General features: G+C 42.3%; 2 protein-coding genes across 6 annotated transcripts in view; one reads left to right on the top strand and one right to left on the bottom strand.

The window, feature by feature from the left end:
- MTUS1 (microtubule associated scaffold protein 1) overlaps positions 1-2,654 on the top strand; it is a 113,479-nt gene extending 110,825 nt beyond the window's left edge. For 3 of the 5 annotated variants that reach the window (XM_082758965.1, XM_082758967.1, XM_082758966.1), the window contains exon 16: positions 150-2,654. In XM_082758965.1, the coding sequence (XP_082615091.1) occupies positions 150-366 (217 nt within the window). In that variant the 3' untranslated portion in view covers positions 367-2,654. The remainder of the gene's footprint in view (positions 1-149) is intronic. The other 2 variants (XM_082758969.1, XM_082758970.1) reach the window with 1 other exon arrangement.
- On the bottom strand, positions 2,651-27,815 carry PDGFRL (platelet derived growth factor receptor like). The gene is made up of 6 exons (XM_082758971.1): positions 27,670-27,815; positions 21,369-21,663; positions 13,914-14,065; positions 12,163-12,456; positions 11,707-11,846; positions 2,651-6,642 (listed from the first exon to the last, which is right to left on the bottom strand). Exons 1-6 carry the CDS (start codon positions 27,728-27,730, stop codon positions 6,454-6,456), a joined length of 1,131 nt encoding a protein of 376 aa, XP_082615097.1. The 5' UTR covers positions 27,731-27,815; the 3' UTR covers positions 2,651-6,453.

The raw sequence follows: 27,815 nt of genomic DNA, 5'->3' as shown, positions 1-27,815 counted from the left end.
ATCCTTCTTTAGTTCTCACTTTAAGGAAGTAATTTACTTGTAATCAAAGCAAGATTTTATGCAAGCTCAAACTGTCCTTTAACAATTAAGTTCAATACTGTAACCCCTAACTTCGCTTACGTTCTCTGATGTAAATTTGTCTTTCGCAGGCAACTTTCTACTGAGCAAGCTGTTTTACAGGAGTCACTAGAAAAAGAATCGAAAGTAAACAAGCGCCTGTCAATGGAAAATGAAGAACTTCTATGGAAGTTGCACAACGGCGACCTATGCAGCCCAAGGAAACTGTCTCCCAGTTCTCCATCCGTGCCTCTTCAGTCCCCACGAAATTCTGGTAACTTCTCTAGTCCTACGGTATCACCGAGATGACATCTCTGAGAGAAAGGGGATTGCATTTCATTTGTGATCTACAGAACTGATCCTAACTTTAATCACAGGAGCAAAAGCTATATTAGCTGAGGATGATGACTAAACATAACTGGAAACTTTGGTGCAAAAATGACGGTAAGAGACTGAGAATATGGGAGTAAGATGCTCACGTTGCTTCTCCCCAAAAGACTTGATTATGACCTCTATGGACATCATTGCACAAAGCACTTACGGAGCAAGAAAAGACTTGTTCGTTGCCTTTTCACCTAACTATAAGAAGAAGCTCAGGGGCTTAGAGATAAAGATCACAACCTTTATAATATGTTCCTTATCACAGACACTTTTTTTAAAGGCTGTGTGTGTGCGTGCGTGTGTGCTGTGGATGGAATGGATGTAACACACTGTGCGTGTGTCTAATGCTGCCTTCTTTGCTGTGTATGTAATAAAGGATAAAAGCTGAAGACTATATACATTGACATGTACTTCCTTAATAATGGTGTCAGTATGCATGCTTTTAGCAAAGAGTACCCTCACGCAGAAACGAGGAGAAACTGCCACTAGTAATGTAGGTCAGTTTCCTCTGTCTTTCTGGCTTCAGTTCAGTACAAGAATGGTGTGAAAAGCTTTATCAATTCTCTCATTAGCGTGTTGGCCCACCTGTGTGTGCTGTTCTGAATGAACTTTAAGAACAAATTGAATCGCAGCCATGTTGTGCATGGATTCTTGGTCTAATATCCATGCACAGCTCCATGAATTACAAGGAGACTTCTTTTTTTGCAGGTTACAGTGGATTTTGGCTTTCAAGTCTACAGGGTCATAATCCGAATTAGAACCAGGGTATCCCCAGAGGTCACAAGTTCTTAGTACAGTTGCAGGTTTAGATGCCCAGACCTATCATCTTACCTGAGGAAAAGGAATCACTTATCTTCCCCAAAACAGCACGTCCATTGCTGAGGAAAAACACGATTTGAAAGCCAAAGAGAAAAATGCAATAATTGTTAGGTGCATGCTTAACTTGGTTCTCAAGAAGAATCTTAGGCTATCTGTGAATTTCAATGTATCTGGTGACATGTTTGCTTTCCAAGCATTAGCATTTATATTAACATTCATTGGGGTTGGCTAAATTTCCCTGTGGAAGAGGGGGAAGGGGTAGCTGTGAATAGTTATCTTGCTAATTCTGCCATACCTTCCCTTCTAGACTGCAGGATATCGAGTGTTTTGCCAGTTCCTTTGGCAAAAGATCCTGTACAAGAGATTCTGTAGAATAGGTGAAAAAATTGTCCTGCCTGCTGAAACTGGAGGCTGAGGGTGTCAGCATTTCTGGAAATGTTGTATGCTGAGCTTCAGCTTAAACAAGGTAATCACGTAGCTTTGCTACTCCCTTGGTCAGACCTGTTTTGAGATCTCTGCAGTGTATCTACTAAACACAGGTTCCACTTCAAATTAGTGTTACAAAACTCTCTGTGCTTACAGTAGCCTGGGTTTTACAGTGCCACTTCCAGAACCATTGTAATACTTGTTTTAGCTAATGCTATTAACAAGCTCTACAGTTAACTGTTATGGTAAATCGCATCTGAGTTTCCCTGTGTTTTCTAGTAGCTTTTACAACAGGAATCAAGGGGATAGGAAGAGTTTAGGGAACTGAACTGGAGAACCACTTCAAACCATGTTACCCAAGACTTGAAAAATCTTGGCTAGTAATGACAAACACAAAAACAAGACTGTTAACAGTGCTCACACATTAAGTAAACATGTAATAAACTTGTGGCTATTACTTAATTTTACATGATGTACAAATTAAGGGTGCCATTTTTATGAAACATTATGCTCTCTTAACCCTCTTTAAAGCACTGTACATGCCACTGTTAGTGGTGTCAGCACTTAAATTTGAAACCCCTAGAAAACAGTTTAAGTATGAAAATCCTCTGTGGGCTAAAATTTGGCTTAAAGTATAGCTTGGAACATTCTTATTTGTTATGGTCAAAGAAATTTGATTATATGTATTTGAGTCTAATGCTTAAAAAATAAATTTTTGTACTGATTGAAGGCTTTTTTTTCCTGCTTTTATTAGTCAAATGATCTTTAATCTAAGAAGGAACATTCTTTTAAATACTTAACATTTCTTAGCACCTGTTCAGTACAGCGGAACAGCAATAATGAAGCTTCCCTGCACAAGTTATTAATGTTCACCTAACCCTTAGAAAATTTTAACTATGCTCTGCCACGCTGATGTAAACAGAAATTATACAGAGCTTGCTTATGATTATTAGTTATTCAGTTTGAGGTGGCTGTTTCAAAAAAAAAAAAAAAAAAAAAAAGAGAGAATGTAGATAACATCACAGAATTATGCAATAATAAAATACACGTACTTGAGTATGTTTGGCTTAATTTACGGAGCCAATGTGTATATACCTGGTAAAGGCATCCTAAAGCATTCCTCTTACAAAAATACTTACTTTATTCAGGATTTATTCAGGATTCTGTAAGAAAAGCCACACAGTTTAGCAATCTAACAAGTCAAGTCACAAAAACAGATGTCTAGCAAAAAGAACTTTACCTTAGCTGGGATGTCAGAGCCTCAGGTAAAACATTCAAGAAGCATACATTCAGATGCTTGGAGATACTGTCTGCCCCTTCATGTAATGGAGAAGGGGAAAAGCTTTTCCAGCCTACCAGTACAGAGCAGTAAGTATGGCACAGTAAGTGATACAAAACTGTGGAGGTCAACTCTAGGGGTAAGTTAATGATACAGCTTGCAGGTAGAACTTTTAATGCTGTTAAGAAATGGGTAACTCTTGTATATCAAAATCAGACCATGTAAGTACCTGCTTACTGTTTGTTGGTCAGAAAACTAAATATTCTGTTCATTTCAATATTTACCTCCATTTAACTGAGTATTAACATTTCAAGCTTCAATTTTAATACTGTATCTTAGCAAAGGCTTTATTTGGGTCCAGTAACTTTTACATATTTCTGATTTCTTTAGCACAAATTTTCTTTCATAAAAAGCTAGAAACCTGCTTACTTAATGTATTCTAAAGGTCTAGCACTATCTGAGCAATTATATGAGTGTTTTTCTTTGGCTACTCCACCTTAGCTATCTCTAATGATAAGTTTCATAGGAAGTCACAATGACACTTGTAACTGTACCAAATAGTCTGTTGTCATCAAGCTATCCATACCATGTTTCATGCCTCTGCAATACTTTTCTCTCTAAAGGTGTGTGTTTTTTGAGTTACACCATACTTGCAGTAAAATTTGAGTTGAATCATTTCCTTATGCAAATTGAAGACTGGTTTCTCATGACATACACCGTGGATACTTGCATGTAACCTGGTATCAGGCGATTCATGCAGGAAATTCCTTCTAGACAGCAAGTAACCACTGCTCTTCAAAACTGCAGTTGCCTGACAACAAGGAAATAACTTAAGGTTGTGCTGGAATTTAAAAAAAAAAAAAAAAAAGTCATCAGAAAGTTGAAATAATAATTGAACCCTTAAGATTAAGAAAAATACCAGCAGTATACTGCTGCTGCTTTGCTTTAGCCAGCAATGACTAGGGTGGGGAAATAGCAATAGTGGCAGGTTTAGGCATATGACATTGACAGATCACTTAAGATTTCATTTCCCAGGCATCACTTTTTTGCCTTGTGTCACTATTCATTCACGTGGAAATGTGCATTTGCATCAAGGTAGAAGGAATCAGGCCTGCCCATGAGGCTTTGGGGGAAATATGAGCTATGGTAAAATACATGGTAAAATAAAGACATTTTCTCATAGTTTCTGATGATAAGGATTATTTTAATGTTTGCAGCAAAGAAGAAAACCCACCAAGTTCTTCCTTAAAGGTCCTGCTTCTGTAGTTATCAGGTCTGAGACCTGTATGTGGTCAGTACGTGTAACTATTAAACCTACACCGACACTACTCATGCAGTAATGCAGCAATGGCTTTACTTCATCATTTTCTTTCCTGCCAAACTGTCACCAAGAAAATGATGCTACCACATGAAGCGACATAGTAGTGTCACCTGTTCAGATTTGTTCAATATCTCCCACTCACTAAATATTTTAAAGGAAATGAATTGTCCATCTGAAGGCTCAAAAGCAGTTTGAAGTTTAAGGTGCTGGCACAGATCCTGTAGTTCAAAGCATTTTACTTTTCTGATAAAAGACAGTGTTAAAAAGGAATGAAAACATTACACAGCCTCATCCAGAAGCTCAGGGATTATAAAAGTTACTTTGGTCAGATTAAAGGCTTGCCTAGGGAAGAAAAAGAGAGGGGGGTACAAAGTCCTCATTTGGGTATTACTCTAAAATTATATAATACCTATTTAATCATTTGTGGTAAAAATGCATGTTCTTGATCTCTTCTAAAGGCACTAAGAAAGACAGTTATCAAAGAACTACTTCTTACACAGTCTAAATTGGTCCTACTGCTTGCTACATGGACTTTTTTTGTAGCTACCTTATTTCCAGAGGCCAACTATATCCTAGGCATCTAGGGCATGTTCTCTGTGAAGCCTATTTCCTGAGACTTGCATAGCCATTCCAGTCTTTCACTGACATTTATCATATCAGTTACGTTGGTTTAGGTTCCTACGCTATGAAGAAACAACTTTCAGCAAGCCTGATCAATGCTTTAATTAGTTACGGTAATAATCAGATTAATGACATCACAGATAAGCTGCCCTTCTTTACACTAGTTGTACTTACCAGCTATCACCACTCCAAACAGTACTATATACATTTGCTCAAAGGTCTCAATTATCTGGAGCTAAGGGATTATTTCAAGCCAGCACCAAATGAAAGCTTTAGGAATTCTAGTCAAATGCAGCCTGAGACATATTTAAGTGTGTAAGCAGGGGCAAGGTCCCTGGTTTGGTTCCTCATATGCTCAGAATAAACTGTTTTTCACATGCCTTGTAAATAAAATGGCCTGCAATAGGATTTTTATTTTCTTTTTGGCCACACAATTGTACCTAAACTAATTGATTAGTTTTGTATCAGAAGTTCTAGCTTACATGGATTTCTTTGGTCAAGCCCTAGCAGAAAAATAACCTTTGCTGAAGCATCCAACAACATTGGGATCAAGGTCTTACCTTTTCTCTGGAAAGGCTCTTTCCTTGCAGTGGGAACTAAGTTCATGGTGAGAGAAGCAGTTGATTATTTATCCTGATGCTGTTCTGTGTAAATCACACATCTTTCCTTTCCTCCGAAGTAAATTAATGCAATCAAATTAAACTTAACCTGAGAAGAGATCTGCTGTATAATCGAACATTATTCTAATCATGTTATTTTTTTCTTCTGTAAATGATACCATATAAATAAATGCAAATTTTACTTTTAGCAAACAAAAACAATTCTACATTATTACATCTATTGAGGAATGAACTGTAAACAAACTACATAGTAAGTTGTAAGAATGCAACAACATGAGCAAAAAACATCTAATGAATCCAACCACTTACAAGTCTCTGGAGACACCCTCTAGTACTTAAATATTTATTACTAGTCTTCCCCAGGACTAAGAATATTGTAGTTTGTATCCTTATACATATAGAAAATGAACACACACATGTACACATGTTTACTGTTTTATACTGTTAATTATTTTAATTATTCTTACAAAATAAACATTGTTATTGGCTAGTTCTATATGATTTTTTTTTTTAAACATGTACAGTATTCTAAACTTTAGAAATTGCACAGCACCAGAAAAAAAGAGATGCCTGCACTGGTTGAGTTTTTATATCCTCTTGGTTTTCATGGAGGAAAAAGGCACAAGCCATACGGCAGGTTAATCTTGTAAAAGTTTGAGAAAAAGACCATATGCAAAGCTCAAGAGCACCTATTCCTAAACATTATAAGCCCTGTGCATGTTCAGGCTTAAAGTTTAATATTTCATAGTATTTTTAACTCACAGTTGACTACTGCCAGATGTTTGGCCTGTCAAGCCAGTGAAAATGGAATGTATGGACATATGAAAATAAAGTGATAGAGAAAGCTTTCGTTTAAACATTAATAAAAAACTAACTGGGTAAAATATAAAATAACATACAGTTCATTACAGGTCCAGAAGCCTTTCCTATCAGTTCAGTTCCACTTCAGTGGCCACAGTTGTTTCTCCTTGTAGGTTCTGAGCTATACAAATGTAGTTTCCAGCATCTCTGGCTTCAAAATCTTCAATAACAAGAACGCTCTTAGAGATTCTTGTGGTATGTCCAGTTCCTCTGTTTATTAGCCTCCAGAAGTTTTGGATAATCACAGGCCTCTCAGACTGTTTAAAAGAAAAAAAAAAAAAAAAAAAAAGTGTATTTAGTGACTCTATCAAATTCTGAAGCAAGCAGTCAGTACAAGTCTACCTCTGAAAGTCATAGTGAAGACTCCTGTGTTAAGTATTGACACACCAGTGAGTTACACCAAATAAAGACAACACAATGCAGAGAACTTGCACTTAAAGTGGAAGAGACAGCTTTAGACTGGTGGCTCAGTAGGTTATAGGTTGCCAAAGCTCTGCCTTAAGTGTATGACTGAGCTCAGTAGGTGCTGGGGTCCGCTTGTTAGGTTGAGTTCGTGTACTCACTCAGAGAGGGGAGGCAGGCTGGGGAAGGGGAGCAGTTTGAGATGGCTGTGTGGGCTTATTTTCAGCCATTTGGCACATCCTGGAAGGGAAGGCAGCAGTGGCATGAGTTAGCTGACTAAGATTCACCTAATTCTCTTTTAGCACAATGAGTAAGTAGCTTTAAATGCTGTTTTGTAAACTAATGCCTCCTCCTCGAGGTTCGGAAACGCTGCATGAGATAACCGACAAGCAAACAGGAACTCAAGAGGTGCTGCTAAATTAGTCCTTGAGCTCTGCTCACCGAAATATTTGTATACAACTAACTTCAAAGCCAAAAATATAAACAAAGATACTTACAAAGATACTTTTAAAATATTTTTTCTTCTATTTAGAACAGGATTTTTGCATCTTCTATAAGTGAATCTTTATAGACTGTTTCTCTTACCACACTCTTTCATACCTCATACACTTGCAAAGGACAAGGTAAGAGCAACCAATCCAAGGAGACACTAAAGCCGTCTCTTTCCTTTCAACCCCCATCATGCTAGCCAGCTAGCTTCACCCTAGAATAGCCTGAGTTGGAAGGGACCCACAAGGACCATTGAGTCCAACTCCTGACCCCACACAGGACCACCTAAAAATCAGAGCATGTGTCTGTTAGCATTGTCCAAATGCTTCTTCAACTCCAGCAGGCTCAGTGCCATGCCCACGGCCCTGGGGAACCTGTCCCAGTGCCCAACCACCCTCTGGGTGCAGAACCTTTCCCTAACCCCCAGCCTGACCCTCCCCTGTCCCAGCTCCATGCCGTTCCCTTGGGTCCTGTCGCTGTCCCCAGAGAGCAGAGCTCAGCGCCTGCCCCTCTGCTCCCCTCGTGAGGGAGCTGCAGGCCGCCATCAGGCCTCCCCTCAGCCGGCTCTGCTCAGGGCTGAGCAAACCAAGGGGCCTCAACCGATCCTCATACATCTTGCTCCTTAGACAATACAATATCTTCATAGCCCTCTTTTAGACACTCTCATAGCTTTATGTCCTTATATTGTGGTGCATACCATACTCAATGCGAGGCTGCCCACCGCAGAGCAGAGCAGGACAATCCCTTCCCTTGCCCGGCTGGCAGTGCTGGGCCTGATGCACCCCAGGGTGCGGTTGCCCCTCCTGGCTCGCGTTCAACTCGCTGGTGAACAAAATCTCCAGATCCCCTTCCACAGAGCTGCTCTCCAGCCTCTCATCTCCCACCCATATCTATATCCAGGGGTGCCCTTTCCCAGGTGTGGAATCCACCACTTGCTCTTGTTAACCTTCAACCTGTTGGTGATTGCTCAGCTCTCTAATTTGTTGGGATCTCTCCGCAAGGCAATTTCACTCCCTATTCTCAAGGGAGTGAAATGCTCCTCCCGATTTAGTGTCACCACAAACTCACTCAGCATACTATCAAGTCCTGCATCCAAGTCACTTATGAAAGTTTCATTGGCTTGTATCACAGTAATACTGTGGATAAAAGCGACAAGAAAAAGAGGTTTCTGCTTGGAAACCATCTCCTCTTAATGAAACAAACAGATAAACCATTTATCAACATGAATGCTCTAAGGCTTAAGCTAATTAATAACAGAGAAAGAGCAAGTTAAACACTTATCTAGAGCCAAAGCTACAATCCTGAACTTGCAAAATGACCAGTACAGGAAAAGGTGCCAGTCTTGTTGAAGCTTAGGGATGGGTTAGCGCAGGCAGGCTGTGCCTAGTCAGCGGCACATTTTTACAGCTGGCAATGACTTTAAATAAATAAATAAATAGAATAAAATGGTAAGGTCTTCTAGACATTCTTAACTCTTTAGAAGGAATCAAGCAAAGCTCTGCTTAGCAGAGCACTAGCCTCCTGTTCCCAGCTTGAAAAATCAAGTACTGCCTTCAAGTAGTACTGCACACTTAAATTCAAGCGTTACTATGTTAGGTTTTAGGTACAGCAAGTGAAGCTTCCCTGACTGTATTAAAAGTGAAGGTAAATGCCACGTAAGGCAGATACTATTTGCCTGGCTGGGCTTCCACTATCCCAGTTTTTCCTCAAACTAATTGCCTTCTGCTTTGAAGATAGTTTCAGGGAAGCATATTAAGGAGTGGATCAGTATGCATTCGCAGCAGGTGAATGAGCAAATGCAATTGTCAGGGAGTGGCAAGGGAAAAAGTATCTGAGGGGGAAGAAAGTGGGAGGGCGAGGTAGTATCTACAGCGATGAGGTGAGGGTCCTGCCAATAGGATGCACTAGCTAAAAGTCTCAGCAGACGAAGTGGTAGGTGGCTGTCCAGGTGCTGAGTGGGGTGGCAGGGAAAAAAAAGATAGCACTGACATCCCTGCACTGAAAGCAGCAGCAGGGAACAGAAGGACCCAGTAGCTCATTTTTCTTGCACTAAAGGAGGTGCATCAGAGCAGCATCATTGATGTTTCCCTTTCTGCTCCCTCCACCCCCACCCGATGAGTTACTGTAGGGACTCACTTCTTAACTAAAGTTTAAAATTAGAGGGGAGTGGAAGTGACGAAGTCTGCAAGACGCATATACTGCTGCTACTCTGGCATTTAGTTTGCTGGGGCTGAAACCCAAACAAGACTCTTCCCTCCCTTTCCCCAGGCACAGCTGGAGCTGAGACGGTTTTTGCCTGTGGATTAGCACATGAGCCCTCTCGAGGCTGTAGAGCAGATGCAAGCCACAGGCCAAAGTCTGTCTCTCTCAGCAGGTGGGTACAGTCAGAGGGTGTAGTCTTCTGCTGATAGCATTTGCCCTGGACTGCAGGCGCAGTTTCTACAGCAAATAAGGGAGGTAATTTGCATGCTTAGCTGTTTATGTTCAATCAGGGCTAGAAAGGCAAAACTGCAGTGCATGTGCCAGCTCCGCATCAGGTTCTGTGGGACCACTGGGCCAACAACAGCCAGCAGCCACGCCTGGCCACCCATTCTACTCTGAAAGTGCAAAAGCAGCAAGGGGCAGACACTAACAAGACACGGGGTTTTGGAAGGCCAGCCTGAGTCCAGAATTGAGTTCCTTCAATTGCTTGTATTTAGTGAGTACTGTGGATTACAGAAGATGTAAAACTGGGGTTTGTACAGGCAGTTACTACAGTCCAACATACAGATGGTAGGGGAAGTTAACAACGACAAAAATATGTATCAATCAGTCAACAAAGCTAATGTGGTCAACGGGGGTATTTCTTCTCTTCCCTGCCCAAGAGAGTGAATTGCTACGAAGATTGCCAGAGATAAATCTTCCCTTTTGAAGGACAGAGACACTGCAACTTATTCCTATATCTCAATGTAATGCTAAGGGCTAAGCTTAGAGGAAGACACTGGAGTGTTTAACTAAAAAAACAACAAACAAACAAACAAACCCCTAGCGTTCATCAGTTCCCCGGAGCTGAAGACACTTCACTTTTCCCTTCCATATTACTTCTTACTCCACCAACAGCTGCAAGCTTCTCTAGCCATTTAGACACCTGCCCCTTTCCTTCCTAACTTCAAATAGACTCTGGAAACATGAATTCTTCTGCCAAACTCTTCCCACGCTCCACCTAGTGCTCACTCCCCAGATCACCTAATCCACGCTCTTAGTACCAAGCATCTCACCAAACGCAAGCTGTGGCTGCCCTCATTTAAAGAAAAGGACAGGGAGGGTAAGCTGGTAGTTACTCACGAACCCTCAGATTGAGAGTCTCAGCATGAAATTTTACAATATTTACCAGAAAAAAGAAAAAAAAAAAAAAAAGAATCCCCATGGATAACAAACAAACAACCAAACATAAAAAACCTGCCACCTAAGCAAGAACCAGAAATCTGGTTCCACATGCCCAGAACCATCACGAACCTTTTAAATCCCTTTGGTGCTCATTTGCTCTCTCATCAAGTATTTTCCCCTAAAAAGGCGCACTCCTTAGATGGCAGAGAGGGTGTTACAGTCTCTACCTTACTGGCTACAGCAAATTTCTAGGGCTTCAGCTTTGAATTTTTCCTCAAGCCCAGTAAGCATTGAACCCTGGTCACTCACTTAAACAATGAACTCTACCGTCAGACAACTTAATTTCATGCTGGCTCAGGGACACCAGTGCTGATGCTGAGGCCTCATTAGTGAGTTCTGCATCATCCTTTGACATCACAGCACCGGGAAGGCAGGCAAGTGGAATACAATCCCTCAGGTCCTACAGGACCCCTTTCCTCTGGGGAAGGTTTGCATCTTCCAGCAGTCCCTCTCTTGCTCCTAGCCTGCTTAGGATAAACAGCAGTAGAGGTGACTCTGGGCAGAAGCAGCTGTCTGTGCTTCTGGATCTGAGCAGCAATTCAGTTTAAAGATTCTGGGTTTTGATGATTCATGTGCCCAAGCCACGGAAATGGATAGGATATCAAAAGCAGAGGCATCAGAAAGGCTTTGTGAACTGCCCTAGAATAGCTTCCTGACGCTGGCTGGGCTTTGACCAGGCTTTTCTTTGTAAATGCTGCCAGAGGCCAAGTGTCTTTGGAATGGAAACCTGAGGGAGGGGTGAGCTTTGCTCAGCTTGATTTTTGCTAACATGGGTAAGAGCTCTCAAGCTTCAGTTCTGTGCTGCTTTTAGGCTCCCAGGGAAAGATAGGCTGAAGTTCAAAAGGGATATGCTGCCTCCTCCTGCCAGCATGCCTGAGCTAGCAAGAGGCAGTCACCACAATAGGACAGAATCTTCATTCCAAATCTAGACAGCAACTGGCATTCAAAATATTGACTTTATGAAGAAAAAAAAAAAAATTTCAGCCAAGGCAGACACCTCTTACCTCTTGCCCTGGGTACTGCCAGCTGAAGTTCACGTCTACATCTGGCTCCCCAAGAACAGTGCAGATTACATGAATGCCATCTCTGACTTCTGCTCTATTGGATGACGCCATGATTGTGGTTGAGGGTGGGCCCTTGGGGACTTATAGAAAGACAGTATTGAGAAACTGGAAATTGGTTTCTGAAGTGAAACATACCAATAAAAAAATTCAAGACACAAGCTGTGAATCAGTTTGCTTAATGCAACAGGGAAGTGATGTACAGCTGCAGCTTTCCACCCTATACTGGGAAATTGCTGGAATTTATACGTACAAAACTTTATCAGATACAGTTTTGATGAAGATTTCAAAATTCAGTGATTACTTAACTTACAAATTCATTTTTTAAAACTTGTTTTCTAAACCGTGTCAGCAGAAGAATGAGGAGTCAGTGTAAGTATATAGGAAACACCAGCTTACCTTCCACATAGAGTAGGTGATACTTGATGGAAATCTGAGGTGCTCCCTGTGACTCTGCTTTGCAGTAGACGATACCTTTGTGATCAGAAGTAGGGTGCTGGTAGACAAAACCCTTCTTAACATCATAAATAATATTAGTTCCATCAGTTTCAATTTCTTCTGCTGGAAATTCCCTGTGTAGAGTGACTTTTGCTGAAGGAGTAGTAACACGGCATGGGATGACTGCAGGTTTATCTGGGTTCAGGTAGACAATCTCAAAATAACTGGGAGCAGGTACAAAAAGTTCCTCTTTATCTAAGCAAAAGAGTTTAAATAGTTAGAATAACGTTTAAATCTTGGTTTAACAGCAAAAAGAGAAAATGCATGAGGAAATCGCTACAGGCAACATTAAAAATTAACCCAAAGCATTTTGCTTCAAATACATACACACAAAAAACACTTTTCTAATCTGAGACTGTGTATTTACACAGCTTGCATTAAAAACGTTATATTAAAAAGAAATTCAAAATAGCCTTTTTTGCAGTCTTGTAGTCAGATTTCTTTAGATTAGGAAAATCTTTAGAATTCCTTTTCAGTGCATATCTAAATACTCATCTGTATCTAATGCTGTTCACTCACCCAGTTTTAAAGGGTAACAAACATTAAAAGAAACACCACCACTGGTAAGATAAGCAGTACTAGAAAGAGGTATTTTTTGGAGCTACAGCCTTTTTATACATATGATTTTAGGTAAAGTGTTTGATTTCCTGCTCTGCAACGTAGCTGAAATATTTAGTGCTTTCACACTGGCAGTTAAAGAGTATTTCCATATTTGGCGTCCTCCTTATAAAGCTGAAAGTCCTCTTTCTAGCACGAGCATTTAACCTAATAACTTGACTGAAAAGTTTATTCCAGCCTTTCTGAAGGAATGTATCCTTGGAACATGAAACACTTCTGATAAATGGCTTCTGTACAGTCTCATGGTCTTATTTAGCTCCAAAACCCATTACAAACAATCCTATCTTAGCATTTGTCCTGGAATATTCGCTAGCCAAGAATGCTTTAGCTCTAATCACACAGCAAAGGTTATTTTACCACTCAGAAAGTTTTCCATTGGCAGAACAAATTAACCATTTGTTTTCAACTCTGTTGCACCAAGTAGCAGTAAACTGCACACAGATATTTACTATGCCATGTTAAGGCTACTGTCAGCCTCAAGCTCTGCAGGACAATACACACATGTAGAGTGTTTTGCTTCTCAGCATGCTACATAAACACTTGGCAGAAACTGTGGCCTTGCCAAGATCAAGGAGGCCAAGGTTTTGAATTTGATGCAGGTAACTGGAAATATGTTGGGGGTGGGAGAGAATGACCTGAATGTCATGACAAAAGAAGTCTTCTACACACAACTATTTTCTTTATCAAGACACATTTTCAAAAATTAAACAGTCTTTGGATTCAACTTGTAGAAGATCCTCAGCATGTGTCAATATTATCAAAGGTATTTGATTTCATTGCACTGTGCATTATTTTACATGTATGTATGACCGTAGCATAATTCATAGGAAAAGTGGACTCATAAACTACACAAAGCGAGTAATTGTCTGCAAACTTCACCAGCAATTTCTTCCTTAACATCTTCTAAAAATAGACCAAAGTTGTGGAAAAAAAAACATCTTGACAGTAAAAATCTGAAGCAGACTTATTGTCTTACTAGCGATCTTTATTTCCACATATTATATGAATATATTAATAATCCCCAAATTAATTACCTGTGAAAAAGATGTACGTTGAACCCGTTTTAGTCTCATCCTTCCTGCATTTGTTACCATTGCATTGCTGCAGCCAGCAGCTATATTCACCTGTGTCTGCTGCAGTGGAGTTTGTGAGGATCAGCTGACCGTACCTGTCAAGCTGCTTTAAACTGCGGAGAAGAAAAACAAAAGGCACAGACAAGCACCGCTGTGTTTCCTTGTACATTTTTGTCAGATCACTTCTACTTTTGATTATTTTTCTCCTGCTCTGCAACAGCCCCGTCTCTCCTTCAGAGCTATGTTGCAACTTCCCCTTTTGCTCCAGCAAAGGCCTGCACACAAGCAGTTTTATTGATTTCGACTGCATGCATGGGCATTTGTAAGCTTTTATCTTGTCTGGGTCGTTCCTGAACTTGTTCCAGAGCCTCTGTTTTGACAATGGGCTGTGATTGCCATAAACAATGTTTGTCTGTACGTTGTCTCAGTTCGTCTATATATATCCCGTATTTTCATGCTCCAAGCCAACCCCCATGCATTACATTCCACTCCTGATACCAATTACTTCAACTGCAGCGTTGCTTCAGTAGTATGCAGAAAGGTACCTCATGCCTAGTAACCATACTGGCAGTCCCATGAGGTGGCTGCATGAAATCCCGCCTGTGTGATTATTCCTGGGACTTCACTTGCTGTTTTCCCAAATACATCTCTTGGTGGACTGAAATTTGTAAATTAGTTTGTACCTACAGATACTGGCTGTTTCTGAGGGTCTTAACTCCAAAATTCAGTAGGCACAATCTCATCTTGTTCTTTTTTATTTTTAGGTTTGTTTTCCTGGCTCTTTCTTGCAGACAGGTGGTAGTAGAGTTGGCAGCACCTGCTATGTTACCTTCTGATGGACTGCAAAAGCACTGGTCCAACAGTACCAGTTGTCCGAGAACCCTGTCAGGACAGTCACGTGGCAGTACTGATGCATTTCACTGCTGCTCTCACCCTTAAAAATGTTATTTCATTACCACTTGCCTTTACATGGTAGCATATTTAAAACACGAAGGTTTCCTGCTTTCCTTTGCAAGACACTGAATTCTACGGTCATTTCTGGTGTAATCAAGCCAGGAGAGACTTTTTCAGTTTTAGACATTGGGTAGCAAACTCCTTTTCAGTGTTTCAAACCGGGTCTGGACAAATACACAGCTTGCATCAATTCCCCACAGCTCCTGTGCTCTTACTGAGCTGTGGGTTCTCTCTCTACTTACCACCCCCCCATTTCATTTACACAGAGGTTATCCTGTAAGGCAGATGCAAGACTTCCCGAATCCTTTATCTGGGGGATTAGCACACTTTGAAGACATTCCTCTCTAAAACTTCTTGTTACTGTGCCACTGCAGCATTGCTGCAGACATGCGTGACACTGCTGCCTGTGCTAGATGCTCTGCTTCACTTATGCCCCGATTGCAGGCAGCCTCCCGCTGGCTGCTCACGTTCATTTATTTAACCAGAGAGGCTGCTGCTTTCAGTCACACACGTGCCCTGAGATTTCCAGCTCCCTGGGTGTTCTGCTAGGAAACTGCACTTACAACCCGCAAGCATGAGCAAAGGCTCACGTAACCCAATGTTCAGCCTCCAGCCAAGGCCAGGAGCTCAGGAATTAAAACCATGCCAAATAAACAACCCAAACAGGGCTGAGAATTATCTTTTCCACTGAAGCCTTCAGGCTCTGTCAGCACACTCATGCACCACAGAGCAGTTTTGAGGGCCGCCTAAGGAAACAGGCAAATCGTGTTTCCTGCTTGCTAATTCACTTGTCCTGTATGACCTTGTCTGATTCCCGTTTTTGGAATCATGTGATTATGGAAAAGCAGCATTTTCATTTGTAATGTATACACTGCCTTACATTATAAATCATCTTCAGGTTCTGGGTAGGCTTTGACAAATTCCTAAGTGGACAAGAAACCCTTTTTTGTATCACACACAGGAAGAAAAGAGAAATCCAAAGCACGTCCTAGTCTCTATTTTTATTTAATTCCACAGCTCCACTTCACAGGCTACAGAACTACGTTGGCATAAAATGTTTTGCAAGTAACCAGTGCTAATTGTCAACACTGTAGAGAAAACACTATGCTAAAACATTTAGCCTCCAGCCATTGATGCAGACACTGAACTATAGCTCAAAAATCCCAACAGACAAAAAAAAAATAAGGTCAAAATTAATTATTGTGCAGCATGTTTTGCTTAACTGAGAATCAGCTACCCAGTAATCAATGGCAATAGCCTCGTGATGTAGTCATCCACAAACATGCAGCAGCGAAATCTGGCAACAGAAGGAGTGGAAATGTTGAGACTCGTGATGTGACCACGTTAAGCAGACAAAACAGACTACAGAAAATGAATTATAAATGGCAAATTAAGCAACTGACCTATATTTCCAGGAGGGCTTTCATTTCATTAGTATTTTAGATGATGAAAAATCCGTCTCAAAAGCCAAAACTCCACTGTGCTTTACATATCACAAAGTAAAAATTTTGTATATAGAAACATTTCAAGGCTGTTTAAAGAAGAAAAAAAAAAAAAAACAAACTACTTGAAAATCCTATTCCATACATTCACCTTATTAAGCTTTAGTTATTTTAAGTTCAAAAGACCCTTCTCAGAAAAGCTATGCCAAGTTTAGAAGCTAGAAAGAGATAAAGGATGATAAAAATATAGTGTACATGGCCTCACTTAAGAGTATCTAGCAACCTCCTCTCAAGCAGCTTGCACTCATACTGACACAGAAAAGCTTATCTCAAACGCAGGCTCACTAGGAGAGGGCCATAACATCCTTAGCGTTTAGCACAAGAAAAAAGCCTCCTAGCTTTCAAACTTCAGAGCACAGTGAAATAAAAGACATGCAGCTAGACGTAAGCACAGACAACAACCCTCTAAGCCAGCAGGAGCCTGTGTCAATTTAAAGCAGCCTAAATTTGTCCTGTAAAACATTCATGGTTTCCTCAAGGCTTAGGAAAGTGCTCCTTGTCCACATACAAACATGCACACGGTGCTTCTCCAACTCTGACCCAACTGGAGCAGTTCCATTTCATCCAAGTTTATTTATCACAGACTTTCATCTCAGAGATACAGCTAGGTTTGACGTGGGAGACCCCTGCTCCAAGTCAGGCAGAGCACAGACCACGTGAAGTCAGCCTTTGTCCAGAGCACCTTTTTGCTCTGGAGCAGAAGAAAGCGAAAAGGTACTTGCCCTTCTTTTTCCTTCATCCCTCTCAGTTTTTGATCCTTCTCACCCACTGTAGGGCCGGTTTCTGGGTGAGCCTGCAGTCATTAACTGGTTACATACCGTTTTATGAAGCAGCATTCCAGCCCTGCCATTCCAGGGGTGCCCGTGCTATCTTTGACTGTTAACGCCAGGAGTTTGGCTACATTACTCCACCAGCACTCACGATTTCCGACAAAGAGTTATCTGGAGAGTGTATTTATGCTGCATAGGGTAAGAGAGCACTGCAGATAATAAGCTAGTCCTGAAGTGAGCTGATGGGTGCCCCTAACTTAACAGCAAAGTCTACGCAATTTTAGCTCTCTTCCCCGAGCTGTATTGCCTGCTATGGTCTCTAAAGCAAAGTCTGTCATTCCAGTGTGCGCTGGTATTTCCTCCAGTTACAGCAGTGGAAAGAGAGGATTCATCCTCCAGCTGAAGATAAGAGACTGCCAGAGTTGTCCTCCTTTCACTCAGCATCTTCCCCTCACAAGCCCCATGTGATAATTTTAGCATATGTTAACAGCTACAGACCTATAAAACACAGACTCTCTGGTACTGCCAAGCAAAAATACTTCATCTACAAAGCCATAAAGTATACCTCTAAAACCAAAGAAACCGCAGCCATCAGTATTACAAAACTGGCTTTTGTAAATATAACCTCTTCCTTCTAAGAAAACTCATATTGTCCTCCAGGCTGCTGTCTTCTCCTTTCCATATGGGTGAGATAAAAACATGATAAGCATGGCAAGGAGGCAAAACATCTGGCTTTTATCACTACCTCTTTTTGTAACCACCCCTAGGAAATGCATACACTTCAGTAGCTGCAAACCAAAACACACTCTCTGTCCCAGATCTCCTTCTTCTCTACAGGAAGCAGACCTTGGTCAGCACCTTCAACACCAGCTTCTGCCCCAGAGCTCTGCTGCTACCAAACCCTCCAATTAGTTGACCCATCACAACCCTGAACTCTAAAAGTCTCTTTTGCCCCACACAGTTGCAATTCTGATAGATGGTAGGGGTCCTCAAAGCTTCCTTCCAGTAGCAGCTGGAGTTTGAGGATGTCAGTAGCTCCCAGGAGATGCAAGATGCTTCTTGGCTTTATGATTTTCCTAAAATTCATGAGTACTCCCACCAGATCAATTGAATTTTATGTACCTTTTGTTACTTAAAGACAAGCAAGAACTGGATGCCTGAGCATCCGTTGCTTTAGGGACGTGCCATCGAGCAAACAGAAGGCAGTCGTCAGTCCCCAGCAATTGCACAGACCTTGTCACCACTGCCTCTCCTGTCCTCCGGTCCCAGCAACCTTCTCCTTCTCCTCCCCTGTTCCTTTTCACTTTCCAGTACCTCCACAGACCCCAGCCACTTTGCCCCTGCTGCTGCCACCTCCAGTTGTCCCAGTGCTTTTGCAAGGACAGCATGGAAGTCCAAGGTACAGTTCATTGGGCTGGGCTCCTCTCCACGCCTCACTAACTGGCAATGGATATCTCACCTCTTACACTGCATCTTTAAGCACAAAAACATATATTGAACATAAATCTATTTACAGGGTTACACCATGCTTGCTGTAAGTTACTTGTTAATCATTTTTCCTCATTTTCTCCCCTCTGCCCTACATTTAGCAATTTGTTTTAAAATAATCTGTGTAAAATATTTGTAAAATTAAGAGAATTGCTTTTTATAGTTGATGCTTACTGCATGGACTTCTGCATGCCAAGAAGATCTAAGCTCCTCTTGAAAGCTAACTAGATGAGGTCTTCAAGATACTTTCAGTTACATTCATTCAAAGCTCTCTAAAATGAAGGAATACAAATTTTGCTTTTCATAAAGGGCACATTCTACAAAGACTGTTTTGCGTGCATCCGTTAGCACTACAGCAAAGATCTTGAGATAATTAACAAAGACGTGATAAAAACGTGATGCACAAGATTTGGTTGCCAATGTCTCCATAGATTTTTACTGTTCTGTGACTCTGAAATGTGCTATTAATCTGTGTCTTCAATTTCTCTAGTTAGTTATAGGGTCTTCTGCTTACAATTAAAATAGTTAATTCAGTCTAAATCAGTCTTACTGCTTCAGTAATCTACTTCTCAATATTTTTTCTAAAGCAAAGATCTTCATATTTCAATACAGACCCTTAGATAGAACCCTAACATAGTCCTAAAATAAAATACTTAGGCAAGATATAGCCATCCATCCAAAATGTTTTATAGCATTTATTTTGGGTGACATTATTAACTTTTGTTTTACTGTTACAAAATTACAAATACTGTGGGCTTGAATGAGAACACAGAGGTAAATTGCTGAGGCAACAGAATCCCAAACTACTTCAAACTGCAAAATGGCAGATTACAGAACTAGGAAACGCATATCTTTTTTTCCCAAACCACCCAAATTCTTGTATTTTACCCCTTTTGCATCACTAAAACAGTACAAGAGAAGCACAGTCAAACAAATAATGAAGCAGCATTCAGATCCCTCTCTGAAAACTGAGAATACTTGCCTTGCCTTCTTCAGTGCCAGATGTTAATACTCAGATAACATGTACACGTTATCTACAGGGCCATGCACACAGTCCAAACCACGAAAGCAGCCTATTTGCGGATGCGCAAAGGGTGAGCTACACTTAGAAGTGAGACCCACGACCACACACCCTCTCCGTTTTGGTATGATTTTGCACATTCTGCTTTGGCGTGCTAGTAGGCCAGGCCCATACTGCGGCTGACATATGCCACCTAGTGGCATACCTCTGAATAAAATACCATTTATTGCAAAAGAAAAAACAGTAATTGTTCAAACCAGCCACAAGATCTTTTGAGAGATACTGCTGAGATAAGCCCTCAGCATAAATAGGCTTGTTGCTGTAACTTCTTACACCAGAAGTCTTATACAAGCTATAAAGAAGTTTATGCAGCCAATTTATTCTTGAACTCCTAAGCTGTAAGGGGACAAGTAAATATACACACAAGAAAAGAATCAGCTCATGAATTTCATAAGGGTACGGTACAGACCACGGGGTACAGCTGTCAATTTTCAACCCTATTCTTTGAAAAGGGAAGTAGAAAGAAGAGTATATCTGAAAAGGTAACCGACTGTGATTTTAACGCGGCTTCATGCCTGTAAGGAAGGGAAATGGATCACAGGGATTCAGACAACCTTGGTTATTTAAGATCCCACAAACTTTTACTTAATTTAGGAAAAAAAGGACAGTAGGGCTTGATACCTTTGCTCATACTTCTGTGCTCCTCTTACCTAATAATGCAAGAAATACTCCTTCTGGCTATTGTTTAGGGACTTGTTCACAGTGCTCCTCAGTCTCCTGACTACTTGTCTTTCATAAACACTTAAACATAAATCTCCATAAAACAGTGAAAACAAACGGGCTCTTCTTTTGGCAAAGAAGTGTTAGTGGAAGACACCCTTGAACTCCTTTTTACACCCTTTCTCTTTCAAATACAGAATGAAATTAGTACATTCAATCTACACTTCCCTATCATGTGCTATGCTCAAGAACTGAGAAGGCCAACAAAAGTACAGGTCTTAGTGCTGTTTAGAACAACAGTACACTCACCTGCTGGGGCAAAGAGAGGGAGGAAGTCCTTAGCTCCTCTTCCTGCTCTCGCAACTATTTATGTGGTTTCCATTAAGCTGTCACTAGATGAAAGAAAAAGCCTTCCTAAACCCAAGGCGACTATCCTCAGCGTTAAACTCCATCTCACCACTAACCTTGCAATTCCCTCTGCATGCAAGGGTAACTTTGACAGAAGAGGTAAAGTCTACCCTCACTCACTCCTTAGAGCACTGGTTGATGTATTTTTATTTTTTTTCAATTGAGAGATGTGGGTTTGAGCCTCTTCAGGAAATTAATGTGTGTGTCTCAGGTGATACCTACGCTAGCAGCCAGCACAGCCCAAGAGCAGCAGGTATCTGTGGAGCACCAGAGCTGGTAGTGAGTACCTGACATCCCCTCTCACATATTTTGATAGTTTTACTTCAGATCAGCTCTAGGGTGGTTCTTTGGTAGTGGCTGGAGCACACTGGTGTCCCCCTGGACCACAACTTCTGTTTTAGATTGATCTGAAGGAAATCCAGTTCACGTGCTACGAGACTGTTGCACAGTGCACATCACAGGGCAGGAACTGGGCGTGACTGGAAGATGCTTCTCCTTTGTTACAGGCATAAGTAGCACATCTTTTTCCCCCAAAAAATGAAAAATAGCTTACCTGAGTCTGGAGTCTTTGAAGGTGTCTAGGTATGAAGGATAGCTCCAAGTAACATTGCTCCCCTTGCAACGCAGTTCTATGCTTTGTCCCGCGGACAGGCTCAAAGTGGCAGCTAGTTTCTGGAAGCGACCTTTATCCATCACCTGCATCAGTATGGACTGCGACTTGGAAGAGGAGTCAGCAGATTCTCTCTCCTTCATTTTGGGGCCTTTGGGTTTTACTTTTTTATTGACAGGCCTGATTTTGTTTTCCCCTGGTTCTTTCGGATGTTTATTTTTTGCAGACTGTCCAATAACTGGTAAAATAAGGAAAAGAAGACAACATTATTGATTAGAAACAGGTTATACAGTCTTCTTGCAAAACAATTCTCCTTTATTATCACAGAGAATATTTTGATCTTCCTATAAAAGATTCACAAATATGATTAAGAGTTAATTTCCATAAGTTTTTGAAGTCTCTGACATGACTCATTTTCCTGGAAAGAAAAAAAAAAAAGAAAAAAAGAGAAAGCTTTCAATAACATGTGGAAAATCTATACTTACAGGTCACATAAACAGACAAATATGTAAGGCATGTGAACTTCTCAGATGGTACGGGAAAGAAAGACAGCATTTTTCTCTCCTGTTACTTTTGTCATTGCTACCTCCTATCACTGCCTTTTAGTATGCAATGCTACACAAGTCCCCCGTCTTTATACATATTTATCTCTTTATACACATTTATCAGTTCTGCACAACCTTTTAATAGGCCGGGTTACTGTAAGAGAAACGTGAAGAAAAACTGGAAAGTCACCTGAAGGCAGCATTCAATTCATCACTTCTCTATTATGGCCACTTATCGTGGAAACTGAAATCTCATTTAGAGGCAAATGGTAGGAGATTTCATTACCTGCTAGAGGCAATAGGGATGCTCAGCAGCCTTTAAAAACTAAGCAAATGAAATGGAAAAGTATCTCAAACTGACTAACACAAAATTATCCTTTTTAGAAAAAACAAACAAACAAACAAAAAAAACAAATCTAACCCCCAGATTCAAATGCATATGGGATCAAGCTCACTGTGCTGACTTCTTGGGTGGAAAGGTGTAAAATGCTTTTGAGCTTCAAAATTCCTCTGCAAACTCCTCAAGATCTTTTTGATGACCCTTTCTTCGACTTGCACCGCTCAGTGCCTCACCCCTATGCAAGGCACGCCAAAACAGCACAACAGCAGCACTCCACCTCTGCTCAACATTGCCTAGCCATGCCAGGCATTCCCCACGTGCAGTCACACAGCAAAGAGCAAGGTAAGTCATCAGCATTTGCATAGTTTAGCACCCCTGTAGGTTGATAGCAGCCTTTGAAATAAATAAATTAATTAATAACGTAGACATTCACGCTTTAACTGAAAGTGGGAAGCACGGATCTTTTGTGAGATGAGCTTAAAACTGCACAACATCCACAAAGCGTGCCTGACAGCTAACTTGCACTGAGTGCAGGTTTTCCACGTACAAGTGCTCTGGTACCTTACTGTACAAACCAACCAACAAGCTCACCACGAAGAACTGGGAAATCTGATCTGAAACAAGAACACACCATTTGCTGCGAGGGTGGTCAGCCACAGGCTCAAGGTTGCCCAGAGGTATTGCGGAGCCTCCCTCCAGCTATGGAGACCTTCAAAACCCCACTGGGCATGGACCTACAGCCAGCCTGAGGTGGCCCTGCTCACCCTGGGGCTTGGACTGGGTGATTCCAAGAGGCCCCTTTCTTCCAATTTTATTCTGTACCCATTTTCTAACTACTCTGAGCACAGGACCCTAGTAAGTGACATGTCACATACATTGCAGGGGCAGGTTGAAGGTATCAGGAGCTGACTTTCTCTGGGATCATCAAACAGAATTTCAAGATCAATTTCCAAAGAAGCAACTTCTAAGCAATAATTCCTGAGTTGCAACCCATCAATGTGTGTGCAAAGTTGGTCATTTTTGCTGTGTGTTTGCTACCAACACCAAATTTCAGGTCTTATTTTCACCACCCAGCCTTTTAAAATTTGGAGATCCTTCTGCAAATCTTTACTGTTAGGTGCTTTTTTTTCTGATGCAGGTTTATAAATCTGCTGAAAAGCACGTGCTTTGTCAATGTGCTCCAAAGCTAGTTCTTTATCATAGCAATGAAAGATGTCTTCTAACGATTCTCTCCATAAAGATTTTGTCTATTACAGTGCCCTGTAGGATATGGCACGTACCAAAGTCCCTGATGGGGCCACAACATCACTATTTTCCAGTGAAGCCTTAGCACCTCCATAGAGGTGTGTGAACATGGACACATAAAAATAATCTGATTTTTGATTTACCGTTCTAGTTTCTGTAGATGTTCTTTCTTATTGCCTGTTCCTACCAGTGTTAGGGTTTATAGCCATCTCTTCCTGTCCCAACCCAGCACACTACAAGAAAAAAAAATAAAAATATGGATGGCTTCTAATCCCTTTTGCAAGTTGTTTCTCAAACTTTTTTTGTCTGCCTTATTCTAGTTTTTGTATTTAACTCATATGTGAGTTAATAAGCCTCCCCATTTTATTTAATTCCCCCTTTCCAACTTAAACACATTAGTGGTTTCTTTGGCTTTTATTATTCCTGCAAGAATACTAAAACTACAGTCTGGCTCTTCTAAAGCAACGTCTGAATCCAGCTGTGAGCACTGCTCAGGATCACATCAAGAACTGCCACTTTGCTTGGGATTCTCTGGGGAGCTGCTCTAAGAAGTCACTGTCTGTGGCATCTCCACAATTACACTTGGCATCACACCCCGCTGTGTGCCATCCAGCCCGCACAAGGCCAAGCAACTCTGATGCTTTTCTTTCCGACCCTCCTTGCCTCTCTGATTTTCCTCAGCAGCTCAGTTGTACACTGGGTGGTCAGTCACCGGGTTGTTTTTTCTGTACAGAGCTGCTGTTTTACTGACAGAGCTCAGCAGGCACCAGATTTGAGACTACAGCTTTCTTCAGAACATACTGCCACTGTTCCTCTGGGGCAACCTGTTCCACTGCTCCTGTATAAACTGAGTCCTGCTGTTAGAAGGTCCCACTGACTGGCCAGACGAGCATTCCCCTTTCAAGCCACCCATTCCAGTTCCCCCTTGCACTTCCCAGCTTTGTCTCTGTAAGCACACAAGCTTTGGTTCCATCACACTTTTTTTTTTTTTTTAACCCTATTTAAAATCAGACCATTTGTTCAGACCCCTCTTTGCCACTACACCATTATGTTCTGCCAACCCCAAGCCTTGCATTAGCTTGAGGACACGCCACTCTTACAGCATCACCCCAAGGAAACGCATCACCCCAAACCGTGTGCGCTCCCACACCCGAGACTCTGCCGCTAGGAAACTGTTAAAGATTTGCCTATGAAAGCACTTCAATTTCAAGTGCCAGAAGCCTGGTTTTAATTTCCTCCAGATGCAGTTTTTCCCTTCCACACAGGCTCCCTCTGTTCCACATGTTTCTCTAGCTCCCAGCGAGCCTAAACACTTTCCTCCTACTGCCCACTGCACAGTGGGGCTCTGTCTTTCTCACCTTGTATTTTCCTGCAGATGACAGCAGGGCATTTCAGGAAAAGCTATCACAGAAATTTTACCTTCTTACACAGAAAACCTTGCTCTGCCTCTCTCCTGAACCTCCCCAAGATGTGAGTTTCCACACAAGCCTGAAGCCACCACTTTCTGCACCTCATAATCCCACGCTGTCATTGCTGGATGAAATGCCTGTGTGCCCAGTAACTAACTGGCACGGTCTGTCACCTCAGATGAAGAGGACACGCTACCAAATCTATCTGCAAAGAACTCACTGCACTGATTCCTCCTCTCTCTTACCCAAACTGCAAGACCTTCCCAGGGAAGGGAACAAACCCCACCAGCCCATCTACTCTGGTACGTGAATATGCCACGTTTGGGGTACTCTACTCTCTCACTGGGTTTATCCACGGAGCCCCCACTGTTTAAATCAAGGGACAGCATTTATAATTAAAAAGAAAAGGCTTAGTTGAAAAATATTGATTGAGAACACACATCACGTCTACCTCTGATCTGCTCCAAATATCAGTTCCAGGACACACTGCACTCATTTCCTCTGCAACGGTACATTCAGGCTCCCCAGCTAACCCTTCGTGTCCAAGCAGGAGACAGCACATCAATACATCAAAAAATATGCTACGCAGCACTTTTCCTCCTGCTTCACAGCACCTTTTATTGTTTCTCTCCCCCTTGTTCTCATAGATGTTACACAAAAATCCCCAAATGAGTATTAGTCACAGAATGTAAAACGCATCCAGTGTTGACCTGAGACATCACCTATATCCACGTGCATGCTCCACTGGTTTCACAGCTGCATGGGCTACAACTGGAGAGTGCCCCTGAGTCCCTTCAAGTGCCCACTAAGAACTTCAGAAGCAGAGAGCGAGCAAGGTCTTCCACAAGGACAGAGCGGTGTGCACCACCCACCTGACGTACCCATTCCACACAGCAGGTCCCTGCTACATCTTGGCAGCACTGGAGACCTTTCAACTCACATTAACGTGGGTGACTTCTTGGAGAAAATAATAAATCAAGCAGTACATTACCATAGAGAATCACCCTGAAGCCCTAGGATTAGGATGAGAGGGTAGAGTCTTTGTGATTGCAGCTAATGGAACAAAACAGGTTGGACACACCTCTATTTGTGGCACTTCAAGTGCAATGTTACCATGCAAACCAGCACTCGCACAGACAACGTGGAGTGGCATACCAACATTCACGTGGGCAGTCTGGAGAGAAATATTTCACTGGTCATAAACTGACACAAGCTATGTTAGGAAGGCTATTTAGCGATCAGATTATGCCTATGGCTTTAAATTAATAGCTATCATTAAATATGACAGGTTATTTCTCACATAGATGAGCCCCTGGATGAACCAGTGTGAAGCACCCACCCAAACCTCAGTATGAAGTAGATGAACTAAGAAGCAAGTTAGCCTGGAAAACCTTTTGCCTCAGTTGCAACTCATTTCTCGTTCTGCATTTTTATTGTCTGTTTCTTAAATAGAGAACATTTTTCTTGATGTGGTACTACACAACCACACACCCCATCTTTAAGCAGAAATCTTCTACACCACACTGGTACAGCAGCTCCTTGCCCAGATTGCAATCCCTTCGCACACGGTCATAAGAAAAATTAGGCTGGGAAGGACATCTGGAAGCTCCTTCCTACCCTAGTCCAGTTGCTCAGTGCACTTTGACAATCTCTCAGCCTGGAGACTCTACAACCTCCCTGGATAACTACTTCCAGGGCTTAACAGCTCTCAGGGTGAAGAATTTTTATGTTTTTACTATATTTTTTCCCCTTATGTCCTGGGCCACTTGTGGCAGCTGCCTCTTTTCCTTGCACCATCCATCTCAGAGCCTGGCTCAGGTTTCTCCACAAACCCTCACTGTCACACAGCCTCCCCATGCTGACAGACCTCACTCCCAAATCTTTTCCATGGGAAACGGCGGCAGGAGGGGACAATGCTTCAATCTTTACTTCAGCTGCCCTCTCCACCAGCAGATCACACAATGACTGATGTTTTCAGAGTAGAAGCACAAACCACTGGCTAGAGCCCACAAGTATGAGTAACAGAGAAGTTGATTAGGAGCTTTCTTCCCCAGTCAAAAACTAACTCCTTCCCCTGCCAGGAGTTCATCGCAACATAAAACTGAGTCAAGAACAAAGTTCGGTCCTTCCAAAAAAAAAAAAAAAAAAAAAAAAAAAGAAAGAAAGGAGGACTGATGCCTGCCACGCAGGAACCAACCCGCTTGCACCCAGAATCTTCCACCAGCACCATGCGGGGACACGACGCCTGCTCCACGGCAAAGGATGCCTCAAAGGGGCCTGGGGTGGGAGACGGGTTTGTGGCAACCACGTCCAGGGGCATGCCTCGGGGGCTGAAGTGTCACTCTTTCCCTCACAACTGACATTGATTATAATTATTTTTTAAATTGAGCGCCACGCGCAGCACTAAGCCTCCTCGGGACAGGCGCAGGGACCTGAGAGCTGGCTGAAACAGCAAGGCAGCAGAGGGGCAGCTGGTGTTTCGGACGACACCCCCCTTCACGCACCCCAAATCTCCGCCCTGGACGAAGCAGCCCCATTTCGGCCCCGCGGCTCGCTGTGGGGGCTCCCCGAAATGGCGGCCGGCCCGCCGCGGGGTCCCTCATGGCGGCGGGCGGGGGGCGCCCGGCGGGGCAGGGTGCAGGGGCAGCAGCCAGGGGAGCCCGAGGCAAGGTGCGAGGGGGACGAGGGGGGTGGCGGCGGCTCACCGTGCGGCAGCGCGTCCTGCAGCAGCAGCAGCAGCAGGCTGAGGAGCACCCAGAGCCGCATGGCGAGAGCGGTCGGGGCGCTGGGCTGAGGCGGGGCGGGCGCGGCGATGGAGGCGGCCCGGCAGCGGGGGCCCCGCGGGGAGGAG

Source organism: Aythya marila, assembly GCF_965140915.1.
Source record: "Aythya marila genome assembly, chromosome: 4".
In the NCBI taxonomy this organism is placed as follows: Eukaryota; Metazoa; Chordata; class Aves; order Anseriformes; family Anatidae; genus Aythya; species Aythya marila.
Note: the sequence above shows the minus strand (reverse complement) of the source record. Positions and strands in the feature narration are given on the sequence as shown.